At 44.3% G+C, this 17,277-nt stretch overlaps 1 protein-coding gene across 2 annotated transcripts in view; it reads right to left on the bottom strand.

The window, feature by feature from the left end:
* Positions 1–1,615: 1,615 nt before the first annotated feature.
* The window catches only part of LOC118391635 (AF4/FMR2 family member 1-like), a 72,703-nt gene continuing 57,041 nt past the window's right edge, over positions 1,616–17,277 (bottom strand). The window contains exons 10-19 of one of the 2 annotated variants that reach the window (XM_052458567.1): positions 15,234–15,328; positions 13,769–13,982; positions 13,497–13,588; positions 13,325–13,388; positions 13,065–13,201; positions 11,281–11,352; positions 11,029–11,122; positions 8,651–8,697; positions 5,847–6,073; positions 1,616–5,561 (exon numbers count right to left, since the gene is read on the bottom strand). In XM_052458567.1, the coding sequence (XP_052314527.1) occupies positions 5,437–5,561; positions 5,847–6,073; positions 8,651–8,697; positions 11,029–11,122; positions 11,281–11,352; positions 13,065–13,201; positions 13,325–13,388; positions 13,497–13,588; positions 13,769–13,982; positions 15,234–15,328 (1,167 nt within the window). In that variant the 3' untranslated portion in view covers positions 1,616–5,436. Of the gene's footprint in view, positions 5,562–5,846; positions 6,077–8,650; positions 8,698–11,028; positions 11,123–11,280; positions 11,353–13,064; positions 13,202–13,324; positions 13,389–13,496; positions 13,589–13,768; positions 13,983–15,233; positions 15,329–17,277 lie in introns of both variants that reach the window. The other variant, XM_052458566.1, reaches the window with a different exon arrangement.

Here is a 17,277-nt window from a genome sequence, read left to right as displayed (position 1 = left end):
GAAGGGTTCAAAAACATTTCTGCAGCATTGAAGGTCCTCAAGAACACAGTGGCCGCTTGAGCTAACGTAGGCTAATGTGATTAGCATGAGGTTGTAAGTAACAAGAAATATTCCAGGACATAAACATATCTGATATTGGCAGAACGCTTCAATTATTGTTAATCTAACTACACTGTCCAATTTACAGTAGCTAGTGAAATAATACTTCAACATGTATCCAACTAATTAGGCATATTTGGGCAGTCTTGATACAACATTTTGAACAGAAATGCAATGGTTCATTGCATCAGTCTAAAACATTGCACATACACTGCTTCCATCTAGTGGCCAAAATCTAAATTGAGCCTGGGCTGGCATAATACATTATGGTCTTTCTCATGCATTTCAAAGATGACGGTACATCAAATACAAAAAAATACCAGATCTAATGTGTTATATTTTTTTCCACAAACTTCAAAGTGTTTCCTTTCAAATGGTATCAAGAATATGCATATCCTTGCTTCAGGTCCTGAGCTTCAGGCAGTTAGATTTGGGAATGTCATTTTAGGCAAAACATCAAAAAAAAAAGGGGAAACACCAAGACGCTTCCCAGAGTCCGACCAATCAGCAATCAGGGGAGAAGGGCCTTGGTCAGGGACCTGACACCTACCTGACACCCTAGAGACCCACTTCAATTTGCTTTCTGCCCCAATAGATCCACAAACGATGCAATGTCACTCATGTCTAATAAATGTATCGCAGTGTGTGTGTGTGGCAGACTTACAATGATGGCAAAAAAACATCTGAGAGTGTGCTGACCCCGGTGCTAGAGGGGGTACACCGCTGGAGGTTGAATGTTAAGGGGTACAGGACTATGAAAAGTTTGGTAACCTCTGGTCTACCGTATCAAAAGCTTTGGCCAAGTCAATAAAAACAGTAGCACAACATTGCTTAGAATCAAGGGTATTAGTGACAAAAACCATTGAGGACATTTAAGGTTGCAGTGACACATCCATATCAGAGAGAAAACTATAGACACCAAGAAAACCAATCCGTTGATTATTGACAAGTTTTTCCAACACAAACAGGTCAAAATAGAAATAGGCCTGTAAAAGTTGGGATCAGCTTGATCTCCCCCTTTAAATAAAAGGAGGAACCGTGGCTCTCTTCCAAGCAATGGGAACCTCCCCAGAAAAGGAGAGACAGGTTAAAAAAAGGTCAGCGATAGGCTTGGCGATGATAGGGGCAGCAACCTTGAAAGGTCTAAATCACCTGACCCAGATGTTTTTTTGGGGGTCAAGTTTCAGGAGCTCATTCAGCACCTCAGACTCAGTGACTGCCTGCAGGGAGAAACTTTGTAGCGGGGCAGGGGGAAAAGAGGGAGGAGCATCGGGGATAGTCACATTAGAAGGGGTGGGAGATGAGGAAATGTTGGACTGGCAAGGAGGCATGGCTGAGTTATCAGCAACACAGTTAATTAATTCAGTTTTTTGAACGTATCTGGGGGGCTACATGTTCTTACATTGAAATCGTGTTTTATAGCAGACGTCATAATTATGAAATATATCAGAATGCCCATAGTTCGATGTGGCACTGTACTGCTGTAGTTCCAGCAGAATAATTCACATAGCCAGCACATTGTCCCCCAAAGTTTATTGCCTCAAACATTTTACAGTGCAGAGGTCTGAATATACTGTTGAGCCACAATTCATCTTCAGCAGCCAAAAGCTACAAAATGTCTGCAAAACAGCATCTTTGGGAAAACTTGAGTCAAAAGAAAACCAAAAATTCATTGTCAATCAGTCTTTATACATCTCTGTACATTGCAGCTCAAACTATTTACATATTTCCACAAGGCAAAAAAGTTTAATTACAAAAGATTTCTGCACATTTTCCCAGTAAATGACCACGGTGATGTTGTTCCTTTTAGCGTGATATCATATATTTATGGACAATAATTATAATTCTGCCCACAGAATACCTAGAACTTAAGCGCAAAAATAAAAGATTGAAATGAAGCATGACAATAAAGCTTCAAAAATATGAAAAAGGACATGTAACATGACATAGAAACCAGAGCAACGTTTTAGTCAGTACAAAATGTAGAATGTCATCTCAAAACAGGACAACATTTCATTTCATGTGCAGTTTGACATCCAAGTTGGGTATCTCAAAGTATGATTGATTACTTACAAAGCAGCCTACTTTGGAGGGGGGATTTTTTAAATATATATATAAAAAAAAAAAAAAAAAAAGCCATGGTACCAGTATAGTCTATTCATACGGTTCATATTTGTGATAAAATAAATACAAACACATTTTTCTTTTGTGGTTTCATGTGCAGCCCTTATATATTTGTACGCCAATAGAAATAGCTGTTCCAGTGAGCTCCAATTTCTTTTTTTTTTTTCTTTTTTTTTTTTTTTTTTTACAGTATAGTAACAATAAAACAATTCATTTAACTAAACCGCACAAATTTAGTCAATTTTAAGCAAAGCATGGTGATGTAAACCAATCTCCAATCTTTCATCAAAAAACAGTATTTTATTCATGTTCTATGTATCATTTTGCATTCACCGCCCTGTTTTATTGCTCTTAACCAAAGCCTTTACAACAAGCAAGAGGACTCCAACCCTGGAGGAAACCGAAAAATACACTGAAACAAGTGCAAATGACACACGTTGGTTTTTATCTTGCTGTAAGCATTGTTATGTTAATGCTGAAATGAGAGAGAGGAGGCAGGGTTGTATAGGCTTAAATATCAGAATATTGATTGACTGATACAAAATCATAAGGATCGCTAGTATTTCGCCATCAATAACATCCGTTAAACATTAAATAAACCACTGATTTAATCAAATACAAGTGTGTAATTGTAATACCATCAAACCCTCACCTTTTTTTTTTTTTAAATCAGAAAAACAAATACCAAGTCATTCATTCTACAGAAATTGAACAGGGTGCTTTAAAGGGAAATTATTGTCAATTCATTCTACAGAAAGGCATTGTCTAAGTCTGGTAATATTTCATCTCAATGAATAGACGGTGCTGAACACACACAATGAAGATAAATGTCCATGATAAAAATTAATACTCCTCTAAAGACAGGCTTTGTCCAAATTGGACCCTGTTCCCTATATAGTAGACTACTTGGTCAACAAAAAAAACAAAAAAAAATAGTGCACTATATAGGGAATTGGGTGCAATTTGGGACGCATATCTTGTCACCTAGGGAGTTGTGTGGTCTAAAAATGGTGGTAATAGGTACGGAAGAGATAAAACGGGCAATAGGGTCAAAGACCAGTTGTAGGATTTAGCCAATCATTTGCCCAGTCACTTCTGCTGACCTGTGTGGTACATAAAACTGTATTTTCAACTACCATACGAAAAGAAAATAAAAAATCCAGCAATCATTTAGACGTGTTGATAAGTGTTATTTTCTAATGACATGGGCCGTTATTGTATGTACACACAACATGTGACACCAGAGCTACGGCAAAGGATGTAAACTAAACAGCCGGTCAACGCTCCCTCACAGGTTGCCAGTCCTACAGTGAATCATTTCCAACAGTCACGGCTGTTCGTAAAGGGATGAGTATCCTGCTTTTCAATACTAAATCCACTTTTGACTTCAGTTAAATGGGACTTGCTTTGTCAATGATCAATACAAGATGATGCTATATTCACTAAGTATTCCATTTGGGGAGACAAGATGGCAAGTGTCCTTAAAAAACAACAACATCTAAGGCACTTTTATTTTTACTGAACTGGTTTGATGCGCAGCTTCAGCCTGAGTGTTAAAAAGCATGTATGCTGGATAGATTACAGAACTAGAGAAAACCCTCTCAACCATCACATTAGGCCACAGGTCCCTTCCTCTCTCTCTCTGCCTCCATCAGACAGCATTGCTCTGCTTCCCATGTGCAGTGAAGATGAGGTAGTTACTTCCTGCTTCCTGTCTGAAGAGTAAGGACCAGGGCTACTGGTCAAATCAGACCATTTCTTATCTAAAATGTCTTAGATGAGCAGTTGTTGACAAAAAAAAGGGAAAGCAAGTACAAAATCCAAGTCAAATTATATTTCTGTTATGACTGATTGAACACAGTGGACCCGCCCTGGCACGTAGAATCCATCTCTTTTGAAGAGAAAAATGGGGGAAAAATAATAATAATATATCTTCACAAAAAAAAAAAGCATCAAGGACTATCTTTGTCTCCATTCAAGAATACTGACCGTCCCATATTTCAGGACAATGCATCTAGTCACTTTATAATACTTTATGGTACAGCAGAGACATACTAACTATATCCTGCCGAATTCAAACAGTATTATTATAGACGTGTCTTGGATGGATAGATCCCTTCACTTCTATAGGACTTTTTAGTTGGTTGTGAAGTAAAACTATTGGCCATATCAACACTTTTAATCAAACAAAACAAAAATTAATTGAAACAATATATTTAAAAAGTGATATAATAATAAGGCTAATAAATAAGCTTTTGTCATTACTGCTTTGCATTACCACAGGAGAAAGGTGAGAGGCCTCTCTGAACCACAACCCAAAAAAAGCAGGTATCTTCAGACAACCATCCTGCAGGGACATGGCCTCACTGACCTCCAGGACAGACAGGACCCAGAGGGGTTGAGCAGGCCAGGGGAAGACACCCCTACTGACCCCCAGAGGGGTGGAGACAGCCCTACTGACCCCCAGAGGGGTGGGGCAGGCCACGGGGAGACACCCCTACTGACCCCCAGAGGGATGGCAGGGCCAGTCAGCTGGCTGTGTGGCTCGAGGTTGAGAAAGGGAGGAAGTCCTATTCAGCTCCGCCTCCATCAGCCCCCCCTGAGCTCCAGAGGATGTGATAGTTGTTTGTTGATGGACCCTTCAATGTGACCAACAGAGGACAGGGACCCAAAAATGCATGTAATCTGTGTGTGTGTGTGTGAGATAGATATATTTATATAGATATATGTAGTTGAGAGAAAAAAGGTGACTTGGTATCCATGTGAACAACTTGTAGAGGGACTTGGGATCCTGCATTCATCTGATGGCCCGTCAATAAATAAAACCAAGAAGGATGTCGCGGACAGGGAAAGCCAGGGCTGGGCTGGGCATTGTCGACAGGGCTGGGCTGGGCATTGTCGACAGGGCAGGGCTGGGCTAGGCATTGTCGACAGGGCAGGGCTGGGCTAGGCATTGTCGACAGGGCAGGGCTGGGCTGGGCATTGTCGACAGGGCAGGGCTGGGCTAGGCATTGTCGACAGGGCAGGGCTGGGCTAGGCATTGTCGACAGGGCAGGGCTGGGCTAGGCATTGTCGACAGGGCAGGGCTGGGCTAGGCATTGTCGACAGGGCAGGGCTGGGCTAGGCATTGTCGACAGGGCAGGGCTGGGCTAGGCATTGTCGACAGGGTAGGGCTGGGCTAGGCATTGTCGACAGGGCAGGGCTGAGAAGCGGTCACTGTGCCTCACGGGTGTCCAGTCGGAGCCACTGCAGTCCCTGCCGTGTGTGACGCACCAAAGAGCTCATGGTGGACGTCAGGCTCAACGGGCCCAGAGCCAAGTCCAACTCAGACAGCAAACCTAGAGACATGGAGAGATAAGGAAATAGACTGAGTAGGAGTAATGAAACACTTGCATGAATATTACTACAATCAAAATCAAATGTATTTTTAAAGCCCTTTTTTACAATCAGCCAATGTCAAAGCACTGTACAGAAACCCAGCCTAAAACCTCATCACCAGTATCTTTTCCCCCACGGTGATCATGACCTCTAGTGGTCACACACAGAACTACAGCTATAAAGAACCCATCTTCCTGTGTAATAATATCCCTGTGACTTTAACCCTCCCCTTTGCTCCGCCTCACCACTGCCTTTGTGGGCCAGCTCGTCAGCCTGCTCCCAGATGTCGTGAGCACTCAGGAAGAGTGCCGTGATGTTGACGTAGGAAGACGCCACCTGCTGGATGACCTGTGGAATGGCCACGGTGCTGACGGTGCCTGCCCCCGCCCCGCTGCTGTGGTTGGAGCCCGGCCCAGAACTGGCTGTGCTGGCAGGAGACGGCATGGGAGACATGGGGGATGGGGTACCTGTGCTTCTGGGGAAGAGAGAGCAAGCCAGGGCATGAGACTAAGGGACAAATCATTTACTAAACCCTAAAACTCAACTAAATCAACTAAAGATGGGGGGAGGTCGGTCTACAATAAAGTGCTACTCTGCCTTCTTAACAACACTATCAACAAGGCAGGTCCTACAGGCCCTAGTTTCTACCTTCTTAACAACACTATCAACAAGGCAGGTCCTACAGGCCCTAGTTTCTACCTTCTTAACAACACTATCAACAAGGCAGGTCCTACAGGCCCTAGTTTCTACCTTCTTAACAACACTATCAACAAGGCAGGTCCTACAGGCCCTAGTTTCTACCTTCTTAACAACACTATCAACAAGGCAGGTCCTACAGGCCCTAGTTTCTACCTTCTTAACAACACTATCAACAAGGCAGGTCCTACAGGCCCTAGTTTCTACCTTCTTAACAACACTGTCAACAAGGCAGGTCCTACAGGCCCTAGTTTTGTCGCACCACTACTGTTCAGTCGTGTGGTCAGGTGCTACAAAAATTGCAATTGGCTCAGAACAGGGCAGCATGGCTGGCCCTCGGATGTACACAGACAGCTAACATTAATAATATGTATATCAACGTCTCCTGGCTCAAAGTGGAGGAGAGATTAACTTCATCACTACTTGTATTTATGAGAGGTATTGACATGTTGAATACGCCGAGCTGTCTTGTCTAAACTACTGGCACACAGCTCAGACATCCATCCATACTCCACAAGACATGTCACAAGAGGTCTCTTCAGTTTCTAGAACAGACTATGGGAGGCATACAGTACTACATAGAGCCATGTCTACATGGAACTCTATTCCACAGTACTACATAGAGCCATGTCTACATGGAACTCTATTCCACAGTACTACATAGAGCCATGACTACATGGAACTCTATTCCACAGTACTACATAGAGCCATGTCTACATGGAACTCTATTCCACAGTACTACATAGAGCCATGTCTACATGGAACTCTATTCCACAGTACTACATAGAGCCATGACTACATGGAACTCTATTCCACAGTACTACATAGAGCCATGACTACATGGAACTCTATTCCACAGTACTACATAGAGCCATGACTACATGGAACTCTATTCCACAGTACTACATAGAGCCATGTCTACATGGAACTCTATTCCACAGTACTACATAGAGCCATGTCTACATGGAACTCTATTCCACAGTACTACATAGAGCCATGTCTACATGGAACTCTATTCCACAGTACTACATAGAGCCATGTCTACATGGAACTCTATTCCACAGTACTACATAGAGCCATGTCTACATGGAACTCTATTCCACAGTACTACATAGAGCCATGTCTACATGGAACTCTATTCCACAGTACTACATAGAGCCATGACTACATGGAACTCTATTCCACAGTACTACATAGAGCCATGACTACATGGAACTCTATTCCACAGTACTACATAGAGCCATGACTACATGGAACTCTATTCCACAGTACTACATAGAGCCATGACTACATGGAACTCTATTCCACAGTACTACATAGAGCCATGACTACATGGAACTCTATTCCACAGTACTACATAGAGCCATGACTACATGGAACTCTATTCCACATCAGGTAACTGATACCAGCAGTAGATGTTTTTTAAAGAAGATAAAAAACACCTCATGGAACAGCAGGGACTGTGAAGCAACACAAACATAGGCACAGACACATACATACGCACTATATACACACACAACTGTAGATATGTGGTAGTGGTGGAGTCGGGGCCTGAGGGCACACGGTGTGTTGTGAAATATGTGAATGTATTGTAACGTTTTTAAAATTGTATAAACTGCCTTTATTTTGATGGACCCCAGGAAGAGTAGCTGCTGCTTTGTCAGGAACTAAATGGGGATCCACAATAAACCCCAGGAAGAGTAGCTCCTGCTTTGGCAGGAACTAAATGGGGATCCATAATAAACCCCAGGAAGAGTAGCTTCTGCTTTGGCAGGAACTAAATGGGGATCCATAATAAACCCCAGGTAGAGTAGCTACTGCCTTGGCAGGAACTAAATGGGGATCCATAATAAACCCCCAGGTAGAGTAGCCACTGCCTTGGCATGAACTAAATGGGGACCAATAATAAACCCCCAGGTAGAGTAGCTGCTGCCTTGGCAGGAACTAAATGGGGATCCATAATAAACCCCCAGGTAGAGTAGCCACTGCCTTGGCAGGAACTAAATGGGGATCCATAATAAACCCCCAGGTAGAGTAGCCACTGCCTTGGCAGGAACTAAATGGGGATCCATAATAAACCCCCAGGAAGAGTAGCTGTTGCCTTGGCAGGAACTAAATGGGGATCCATAATAAACCCCCAGGTAGAGTAGCTGCTGCCTTGGCAGGAACTAAATGGGGATCCATAATAAACTCCCAGGAAGAGTAGCTGTTGCCTTGGCAGGAACTAAATGGGGATCCATAATAAACCCCCAGGAAGAGTAGCTGCTGCCTTGGCAGGAACTAAATGGGGATCCATAATATATACAAACACAGATCTACAACAGTCTATATAGGTATTAGATGAAAGACTTACTTTGAGACACATGGTGAAGGAGCCTGGGTTGCAGACTTTATAGAACTCTGAAAAGGAGGATGAGAGACAATGTCTTATGTTTTTATTTCAAACGTTTAAATAAATAAAAACATTAGGTTGACTGCTCCAAAGATCGGTTTCCCCAGAAACATATCCCGAACAAAAATATAAAAAAATGCAACATGCAACAAAGGGTGTCACTACAGTGCAAGAGGCATCACTACAGTCCCTGGTTCGAATCCAGGCTGTATCACATCCGGCCGTGATTGGGAGACCCACAGGGCGGCGCACAATTGGCCCAGTGTTGTCCAGGTTTGGCCGTCATTATAAATAATAATTTGTTCTCAACTGACTTGTCCAGTTAAATAAAAAGGTTTTTCATTTTTATTTAAGGAAATCAGTCAATAGAAATAAATTCATTAGGCCCTAATCTATGGATTTCACATGACTGGACAGGGGCACAGCCATGGGTGGGCCTGGGAGGGCATAGGCCCACCCACTGAGGAGCCAGGCTCAGACATGAGATTTTCCCCACAAAAGGGCTTCATTACAGACATAAATACTCCTCAGTTTCATCAGCTGTTCGGATAGCTTTTCTCAGACATGGTTACACGTGGTCTGAGGTTGTGAGGCCGGTTGGACGTACTGCCAAATTCTCTAAAACGATGTTGGAGACGGCTTATGGTAGAAAAATTCACATTCAATTATCTTGCAACAGCTCTGGTGGACATTCCTGCAGACAGCATGCCAATTGCACACTCCCTAATAACTTGAGACATCTGTGGCATTGTCTTATGTGACAAAACTGCACATTTTAGAGTGGCTTTGTATTGTCCCCGGCACAAGGTGCACCTGTGTGGTGCTCATGCTGTTTAATCAGCTTCTTGATATGCCACACCTGGGGGAGACATGTTTGCCTGCGCTGCAGACGGCTATATCGGTCAGCTAATACAAGACTATTAAAAAGGCCCAGAGCACTACTTGTGAAAGAAATGTCTTCAGATTTTTCAGGGGGTGCTACATCATCCCTACTTCCAAGCGGTGACGATGGGCCCAACACCTTACGTTTATATTTTTGTTCAGTATAGATTTAGACCAGGGGAGAATGACTGCCCCCTCTCATTGAAACCATGGAAGTTTAAGACCGACCACGGTACTGCAGTCATTGTTTGCAGAAAACAGGATCCCCCCATGAGTGAATGGGAAAATTGCAATCTTCTTTAAATTAATTTGGCCTCAATAAATCGGTGGCTTTGTCCGTTCATATTTACAGTCATTGATCTAGACCCGGACAACAAAAAAATGCACTTCAGCAATGATGTTTTTTTTATAACTAAGCCAAGATCTTTATTTTATTTAACTAACCCAAGATCTTTATTTTATTTAACTAACCCAAGATCTTTATTTTATTTAACTAAGCCAAGATTTTTATTTTATTCAACTCAGCCAAGATGGACCACAGCCTGTCGTTTCCAATGGGAGCAAATGAATCATATTGGGCAGAACAAAAGCAGAGAGGTGGGCAGTGCCAAGCACAAGCTAACGAGATCCTATTGGCACGTTCTAGCATGTATTTGCATATTTCCATTAGGGAACGCCTACTCTGAAGTGCGTGTGTGCAATATATTCAATTTTCCAACCCTAAACAATTACATTTTTGGAAACTTGGGCAAAAAGTAAATAAAACAAAAGTTGTAGTCCACTCTTCATAAAACAGATTCTAGTTTTGGAAACAGAATACTGTATGGAGATCAAAATGGTAATAAATAAATAAATAAAAATCGATGAGAAAATTAGCAGAATGACGGCCAAAATCCATCTCGCTCCATCCACTTCCTCTCGTCACAATAGTTGGTGGTGAGTGGAAATGCCAACCGGACGCTTCAGATTTATACATCCGGTGAAACTTCTGGCTCGTCTGCGACTTCAGACCTCCCCCGGTCGAGTCCCCAGACCTCCCCCGGTCGAGTCCCCAGACCTCCCCCGGTCGAGTCCCCAGACCTCCCCCGGTCGAGTCCCCAGACCTCCCCCGGTCGAGTCCCCAGACCTCCCCCGGTCGAGTCCCCAGACCTCCCCCGGTCGAGTCCCCAGAACTCCCCCGGTCGAGTCCCCAGACCTCCCCCGGTCGAGTCCCCAGAACTCCCCCGGTCGAGTCCCCAGACCTCCCCCGGTCGAGTCCCCAGACCTCCCCCGGTCGAGTCCCCAGAACTCCCCCGGTCGAGTCCCCAGAACTCCCCCGGTCGAGTCCCCAGAACTCCCCCGGTCGAGTCCCCAGAACTCCCCCGGTCGAGTCCCCAGAACTCCCCCGGTCGAGTCCCCAGACCTCCCCCCGGTTGATTCCTCAGAACCAAAAGGACAAACACATAATAGAAGCCTACCTTGAAATGATCTGTCAGGGTCCTTGAATACTTAAGTGCTGCTTCTCGTTTGTAGCGAAACATGGCCATCTGTAGAAGGGACAGGCCCCTCATGCTGCCAGACAGAAAATAACAAAGGTTACATTCTCATAATTCCTCTCCGAGGAACATTTCATTTAAATGACTTCTGAGGTAAAAATGGATCCAAATGTACCACTACTTTACATTTTGGTTACATTTAACAGAAATATATAGTTGCGGTTATCTATTTACCATAAAACTGTAAAGTCCTTGTCTGTAGCAGGAGCCGAGGGGTTCACAGAGCCCTTTAGTTTCAGTATAAATCTGTGAAGACCAACAGACGTGGTATTTAAAACGACAACAACACACAACTAGCCAAAGCACAGCAGACACAGTAAAGCAGAGGAGAGTCTCACATCCTGTCCTAGATCACACATCCAAATTGAGTTGCGTCAGCAGGGGACAGTAGAGGGAGTACTTAGATCATAGAAAAATGGAATTACATTGTTTCTATCATTCTGTGCATAGACTACTCACTACAGCTAAGAAGCCCCACATAGACTACTCACTACAGCTAAGAAGCCCCACATAGACCACTCACTACAGCTAAGAAGCCCCACATAGACTACTCACTACAGCTAAGAAGCCCCACATAGACTACTCACTACAGCTAAGAAGCCACACAGACTACTCACTACAGCTAAGAAGCCCCACACAGACTACTCACTACAGCTAAGAAGCCCCACATAGACTACTCACTACAGCTAAGAAGCCCCACAGACTACTCACTACAGCTAAGAAGCCCCACAGACTACTCACTACAGCTAAGAAGCCCCACAGACTACTCACTACAGCTAAGAAGCCCCACACAGACTACTCACTACAGCTAAGAAGCCCCACATAGACTACTCACTACAGCTAAGAAGCCCCACATAGACTACTCACTACAGCTAAGAAGCCACACAGACTACTCACTACAGCTAAGAAGCCCCACACAGACTACTCACTACAGCTAAGAAGCCCCACATAGACTACTCACTACAGCTAAGAAGCCCCACAGACTACTCACTACAGCTAAGAAGCCCCACACAGACTACTCACTACAGCTAAGAAGCCCCACAGACTACTCACTACAGCTAAGAAGCCCCACACAGACTACTCACTACAGCTAAGAAGCCCCACATAGACTACTCACTACAGCTAAGAAGCCCCACAGACTACTCACTACAGCTAAGAAGCCCCACATAGACTACTCACTACAGCTAAGAAGCCCCACACAGACTACTCACTACAGCTAAGAAGCCCCACACAGACTACTCACTACAGCTAAGAAGCCCCACATAGACTACTCACTACAGCTAAGAAGCCCCACAGACTACTCACTACAGCTAAGAAGCCCCACAGACTACTCACTACAGCTAAGAAGCCCCACACAGACTACTCACTACAGCTAAGAAGCCCCACATAGACTACTCACTACAGCTAAGAAGCCCCACATAGACTACTCACTACAGCTAAGAAGCCCCACACAGACTACTCACTACAGCTAAGAAGCCCCACACAGACTACTCACTACAGCTAAGAAGCCCCACACAGACTACTCACTACAGCTAAGAAGCCCCACACAGACTACTCACTACAGCTAAGAAGCCCCACACAGACTACTCACTACAGCTAAGAAGCCCCACACAGACTACTCACTACAGCTAAGAAGCCCCACACAGACTACTCACTACAGCTAAGAAGCCCCACACAGACTACTCACTACAGCTAAGAAGCCCCACACAGACTACTCACTACAGCTAAGAAGCCCCACAGACTACTCACTACAGCTAAGAAGCCCCACATAGACTACTAACTACAGCTAAGAAGCCCCACACAGACTACTCACTACAGCTAAGAAGCCCCACATAGACTACTAACTACAGCTAAGAAGCCCCACATAGACTACTAACTACAGCTAAGAAGCCCCACATAGACTACTAACGACAGCTAAGAAGCCCCATCTAGTACATGTATGTTTTGGGGTTGCTCACTTGATCAGATCCAAGGTTTCAGCGAACATCGTATACGCCGACTTCGGGGTCTGGGGATCGGTTTCCATAGCGATGCCGCTCTCCACGAAGGACATGGCAGCATCTAGGTAGTTGAAAGCTTTGCCCACCTTATCCGGCTGGATTAAAAACACACAGGGACCTTGATTTAAAATTGGGACACCGAATCCACCGAGCTCGTCTCTTATGAGAAAGTGAAAGAGAAATGTAGACGTGAGAGAGAGAAAGGAGGGGAAGGTTACCGTGGCATCTGCCTTGTGCTTGAGTGTTTTGGCTTCCTTCATGTGATACTCCACTGGCTGCTGCCTGTGGGCGGCAGGAACAGAGTTACAGATCAGACACAACAATACCCCTTAGAGAGAGATGGAGAAATGGCCACCCACACAACAATGACAAACAGGGAGGGACGTTTACCGCTCTTCGAACTGGAGCAGGGGTCTGGAGGACAGGGCGGCCCCGGTGGGCTGGGAAGGCACGGAGAAGGCAACGCTGCTCTTGAGGCCTTTCTGCCAGGACCACAGACGAGACAGTATTAGAACAGCCTTCATATCAACATCCGATTCTCATTTATATCATACAAAGCTTCATACAACCAATTAATGCGACGTAAATATTGAGCTTCTTTCCTTTGTATAACATTAAAACATCTCACACACATGCGTTAATGTATGACTCAAATATACGACCTTGGCATGCTCTGTGCGTTGTTTTCCAGTGCTCTTCTTGTGCTTGACAGGTGTGGAGGCCTCCCTGTCCCTGCGGTGGGCTGCAGATGCTGTGCTAGGCTCTGGGGCATCCACCGCATGCCGTTTGTGGCCCCCCTGCCCTTTCCCAGGGTCCTGAGTGGCGGTGGGTTGCAGCAGAGGGACAGGAGCCCCCTTAGACCGCTTCCTCTCAGTCCTGTGAGAAAGCAGGCCAGACAGCATGTTACAGAGGGGAGAGTAGAATGAGGGGGAAGAGGAATGCTGTTGATCTCTATTGGGGGACTTTCCAAGTCTGACACCCAGACCAGTCTCTAGGGTGGCATATGGCCAAATGAGATGTAATTAAGGTGCTTGGAAATCACCAAACCTTTTCTTTGATGCATCTCCAATATCGTTGTAATGTTAAAAGGTAAACAAGAAGAATGATATACCAGAAGTAGTTTGGGGCAGAGAAGCTATGGGTGGATGGATCCGCTGCATAGATATGAAGACACTAACTAGGAGGAGAGAGAGAGAGAGCAGGTGTAGTGTTACTCACTAGCTAGGAGGAGGAGGAGAGAGAGCAGGTGTAGTGTTACTCACTAGCTAGGAGGAGGAGGAGGAGAGAGAGCAGGTGTGGTGTTACTCACGAGCTAGGAGGAGGAGAGAGAGCAGGTGTAGTGTTACTCACTAGCGAGGAGGAGGAGGTGGAGAGAGAGTAGGTGTAGTGTTACTCACTAGCTAGGAGGAGGAGGAGAGAGAGCAGGTGTAGTGTTACTTACTAGCTAGGAGGAGGAGAGAGAGAGCAGGTGTAGTGTTACTTACTAGCTAGGAGGAGGAGGAGGAGAGAGCAGGTGTAGTGTTACTCACTAGCTAGGAGGAGAGAGAGCAGGTGTAGTGTCACTCACTAGCTAGGAGGAGGAAGGGAGAGAGAGAGAGCAGGTGTAGTGTTACTCACTAGCTAGGAGGAGGAGGGGAGAGAGAGAGAGCAGGTGTAGTGTTACTCACTAGGTAGGAGGAGGAAGGGAGAGAGAGAGCAGGTGTAGTGTTACTCACTAGCTAGGAGGAGGAGGGGAGAGAGAGAGAGCAGGTGTAGTGTTACTCACTAGGTAGGAGGAGGAGGAGGAGAGAGAGCAGGTGTAGTGTTACTCACTAGCTAGGAGGAGGAGGAGGAGAGAGAGCAGGTGTAGTGTTACTCACTAGGTAGGAGGAGGAGGACATGAGAGAGCAGGTGTTGTGCTACTCACTAGCTAGGAGGAGGAGGAGAGAGAGCAGGTGTAATGTTACTCACTAGGTAGGAGGAGGAGAGAGAGCAGGTGTAGTGTTACTCTAGCTAGGAGGAGGAGGAGGAGAGAGAGCAGGTGTAGTGTTACTCACTAGCTAGGAGGAGGAGGAGAGAGAGCAGGTGTTGTGCTACTCACTAGCTAGGAGGAGGAGGACACGAGAGAGCAGGTGTAGTGTTACTCACTCAGACTTGCGGGAACCAGGACCTGAAGTGGAGGGTTTAAGATCTTTCTGCAGCTTTGGCTTCTTCCTTGGCACGGTTTTCACATCCTTCTCAGCCTGAGAAACAAAACGTATTAGCGAGAGGCTCGCTCTTCTTCCAGTTATAGAAAGAACGAACCAAGCTTCTATGGCGAAACCACCATTATCATAGTACAACCACTTTATAATGTTAGCCAACCGTACAGGTTGGCAGCCCTCAGATGGGCAATGACGCACAGCCTCGATAAGAGCCTTCTGAAGGAGGCCAGGCTGCCCTGTTCACCTCAATGAGCAGAGAGCCAAAGAAAACAAACCAGGTACTGGTTCGACTCAATTTTTGGAACTAAGCCATAGGACTGGTCTCTAAATGTGATCAAAATTGGTTGTGTACACATATCGTAGGTGCAGCTAAATGTTTCTGGCTTCAACAGTGCAGCAATACCTCACAATACACACACATTACCAAAACTACAAAGAAAGGAATCAAAAATATATATAAAAAAATTAGCCTATGCAGAGTTCAGAATATATATATATATATAGGATGGTGTGTATAGACAGTATGGCCAGTAGTTATTATGGAATGGTGTGTATAGACAGTAGTTATATAGGATGGTGTGTATAGACAGTAGTTATACAGGATGGTGTGTATAGACAGTAGTTATACAGGATGGTGTGTATAGACAGTAGTTCTAAAGGATGGTGTGTATAGACAGTAGTTCTAAAGGATGGTGTGTATAGACAGTAGTTCTAAAGGATGGTGTGTATAGACAGTAGTTCTAAAGGATGGTGTGTATAGACAGTAGTTCTAAAGGATGGTGTGTATAGACAGTAGTTCTAAAGGATGGTGTGTATAGACAGTAGTTCTATAGGATGGTGTGTATAGACAGTAGTTCTAAAGGATGGTGTGTATAGACAGTAGTTCTATAGGATGGTGTGTATAGACAGTAGTTCTATAGGATGGTGTGTATAGACAGTATAGACAGTAGTTATATAGGATGGTGTGTATAGACAGTATAGACAGTAGTTATATAGGATGGTGTGTATAGACAGTAGTTATATAGGATGGTGTGTATAGACAGTAGTTCTATAGGATGGTGTGTATAGACAGTAGTTCTATAGGATGGTGTGTATAGACAGTATAGACAGTAGTTATATAGGATGGTGTGTATAGACAGTATAGACAGTAGTTCTATAGGATGGTGTGTATAGACAGTAGTTCTATAGGATGGTGTGTATAGACAGTAGTTCTATAGGATGGTGTGTATAGACAGTAGTTCTATAGGATGGTGTGTATAGACAGTAGTTCTATAGGATGGTGTGTATAGACAGTAGTTCTATAGGATGGTGTGTATAGACAGTAGTTCTATAGGATGGTGTGTATAGACAGTAGTTCTATAGGATGGTGTGTATAGACAGTATAGACAGTAGTTATATAGGATGGTGTGTATAGACAGTATAGACAGTAGTTATATAGGATGGTGTGTATAGACAGTATAGACAGTAGTTATATAGGATGGTGTGTATAGTCAGTAGTTATACAGGATGGTGTGTATAGACAGTAGTTATATAGGATGGTGTGTATAGACAGTAGTTATATAGGATGGTGTGTGTATAGACAGTAGTTCTATAGGATGGTGTGTGTATAGACAGTAGTTCTATAGGATGGTGTGTATAGACAGTAGTTCTATAGGATGGTGTGTATAGACAGTAGTTCTATAGGATGGTGTGTATAGACAGTAGTTCTATAGGATGGTGTGTATAGACAGTAGTTATATAGGATGGTGTGTATAGACAGTAGTTCTATAGGATGGTGTGTATAGACAGTAGTTCTATAGGATGGTGTGTATAGACAGTAGTTCTATAGGATGGTGTGTATAGACAGTAGTTCTATAGGATGGTGTGTATAGACAGTAGTTATATAGGATGGTGTGTAAAGACAGTAGTTCTATAGGATGGTGTGTATAGACAGTATAGACAGTAGTTATATAGGATGGTGTGTATAGACAGTAGTTATATAGGATGGT

The sequence above is a fragment of the Oncorhynchus keta genome, chromosome 12 (genome assembly GCF_023373465.1).
Source record: "Oncorhynchus keta strain PuntledgeMale-10-30-2019 chromosome 12, Oket_V2, whole genome shotgun sequence".
In the NCBI taxonomy this organism is placed as follows: domain Eukaryota; kingdom Metazoa; phylum Chordata; class Actinopteri; order Salmoniformes; family Salmonidae; genus Oncorhynchus; species Oncorhynchus keta.
This window is presented reverse-complemented; position numbering and strand designations above follow the sequence as displayed.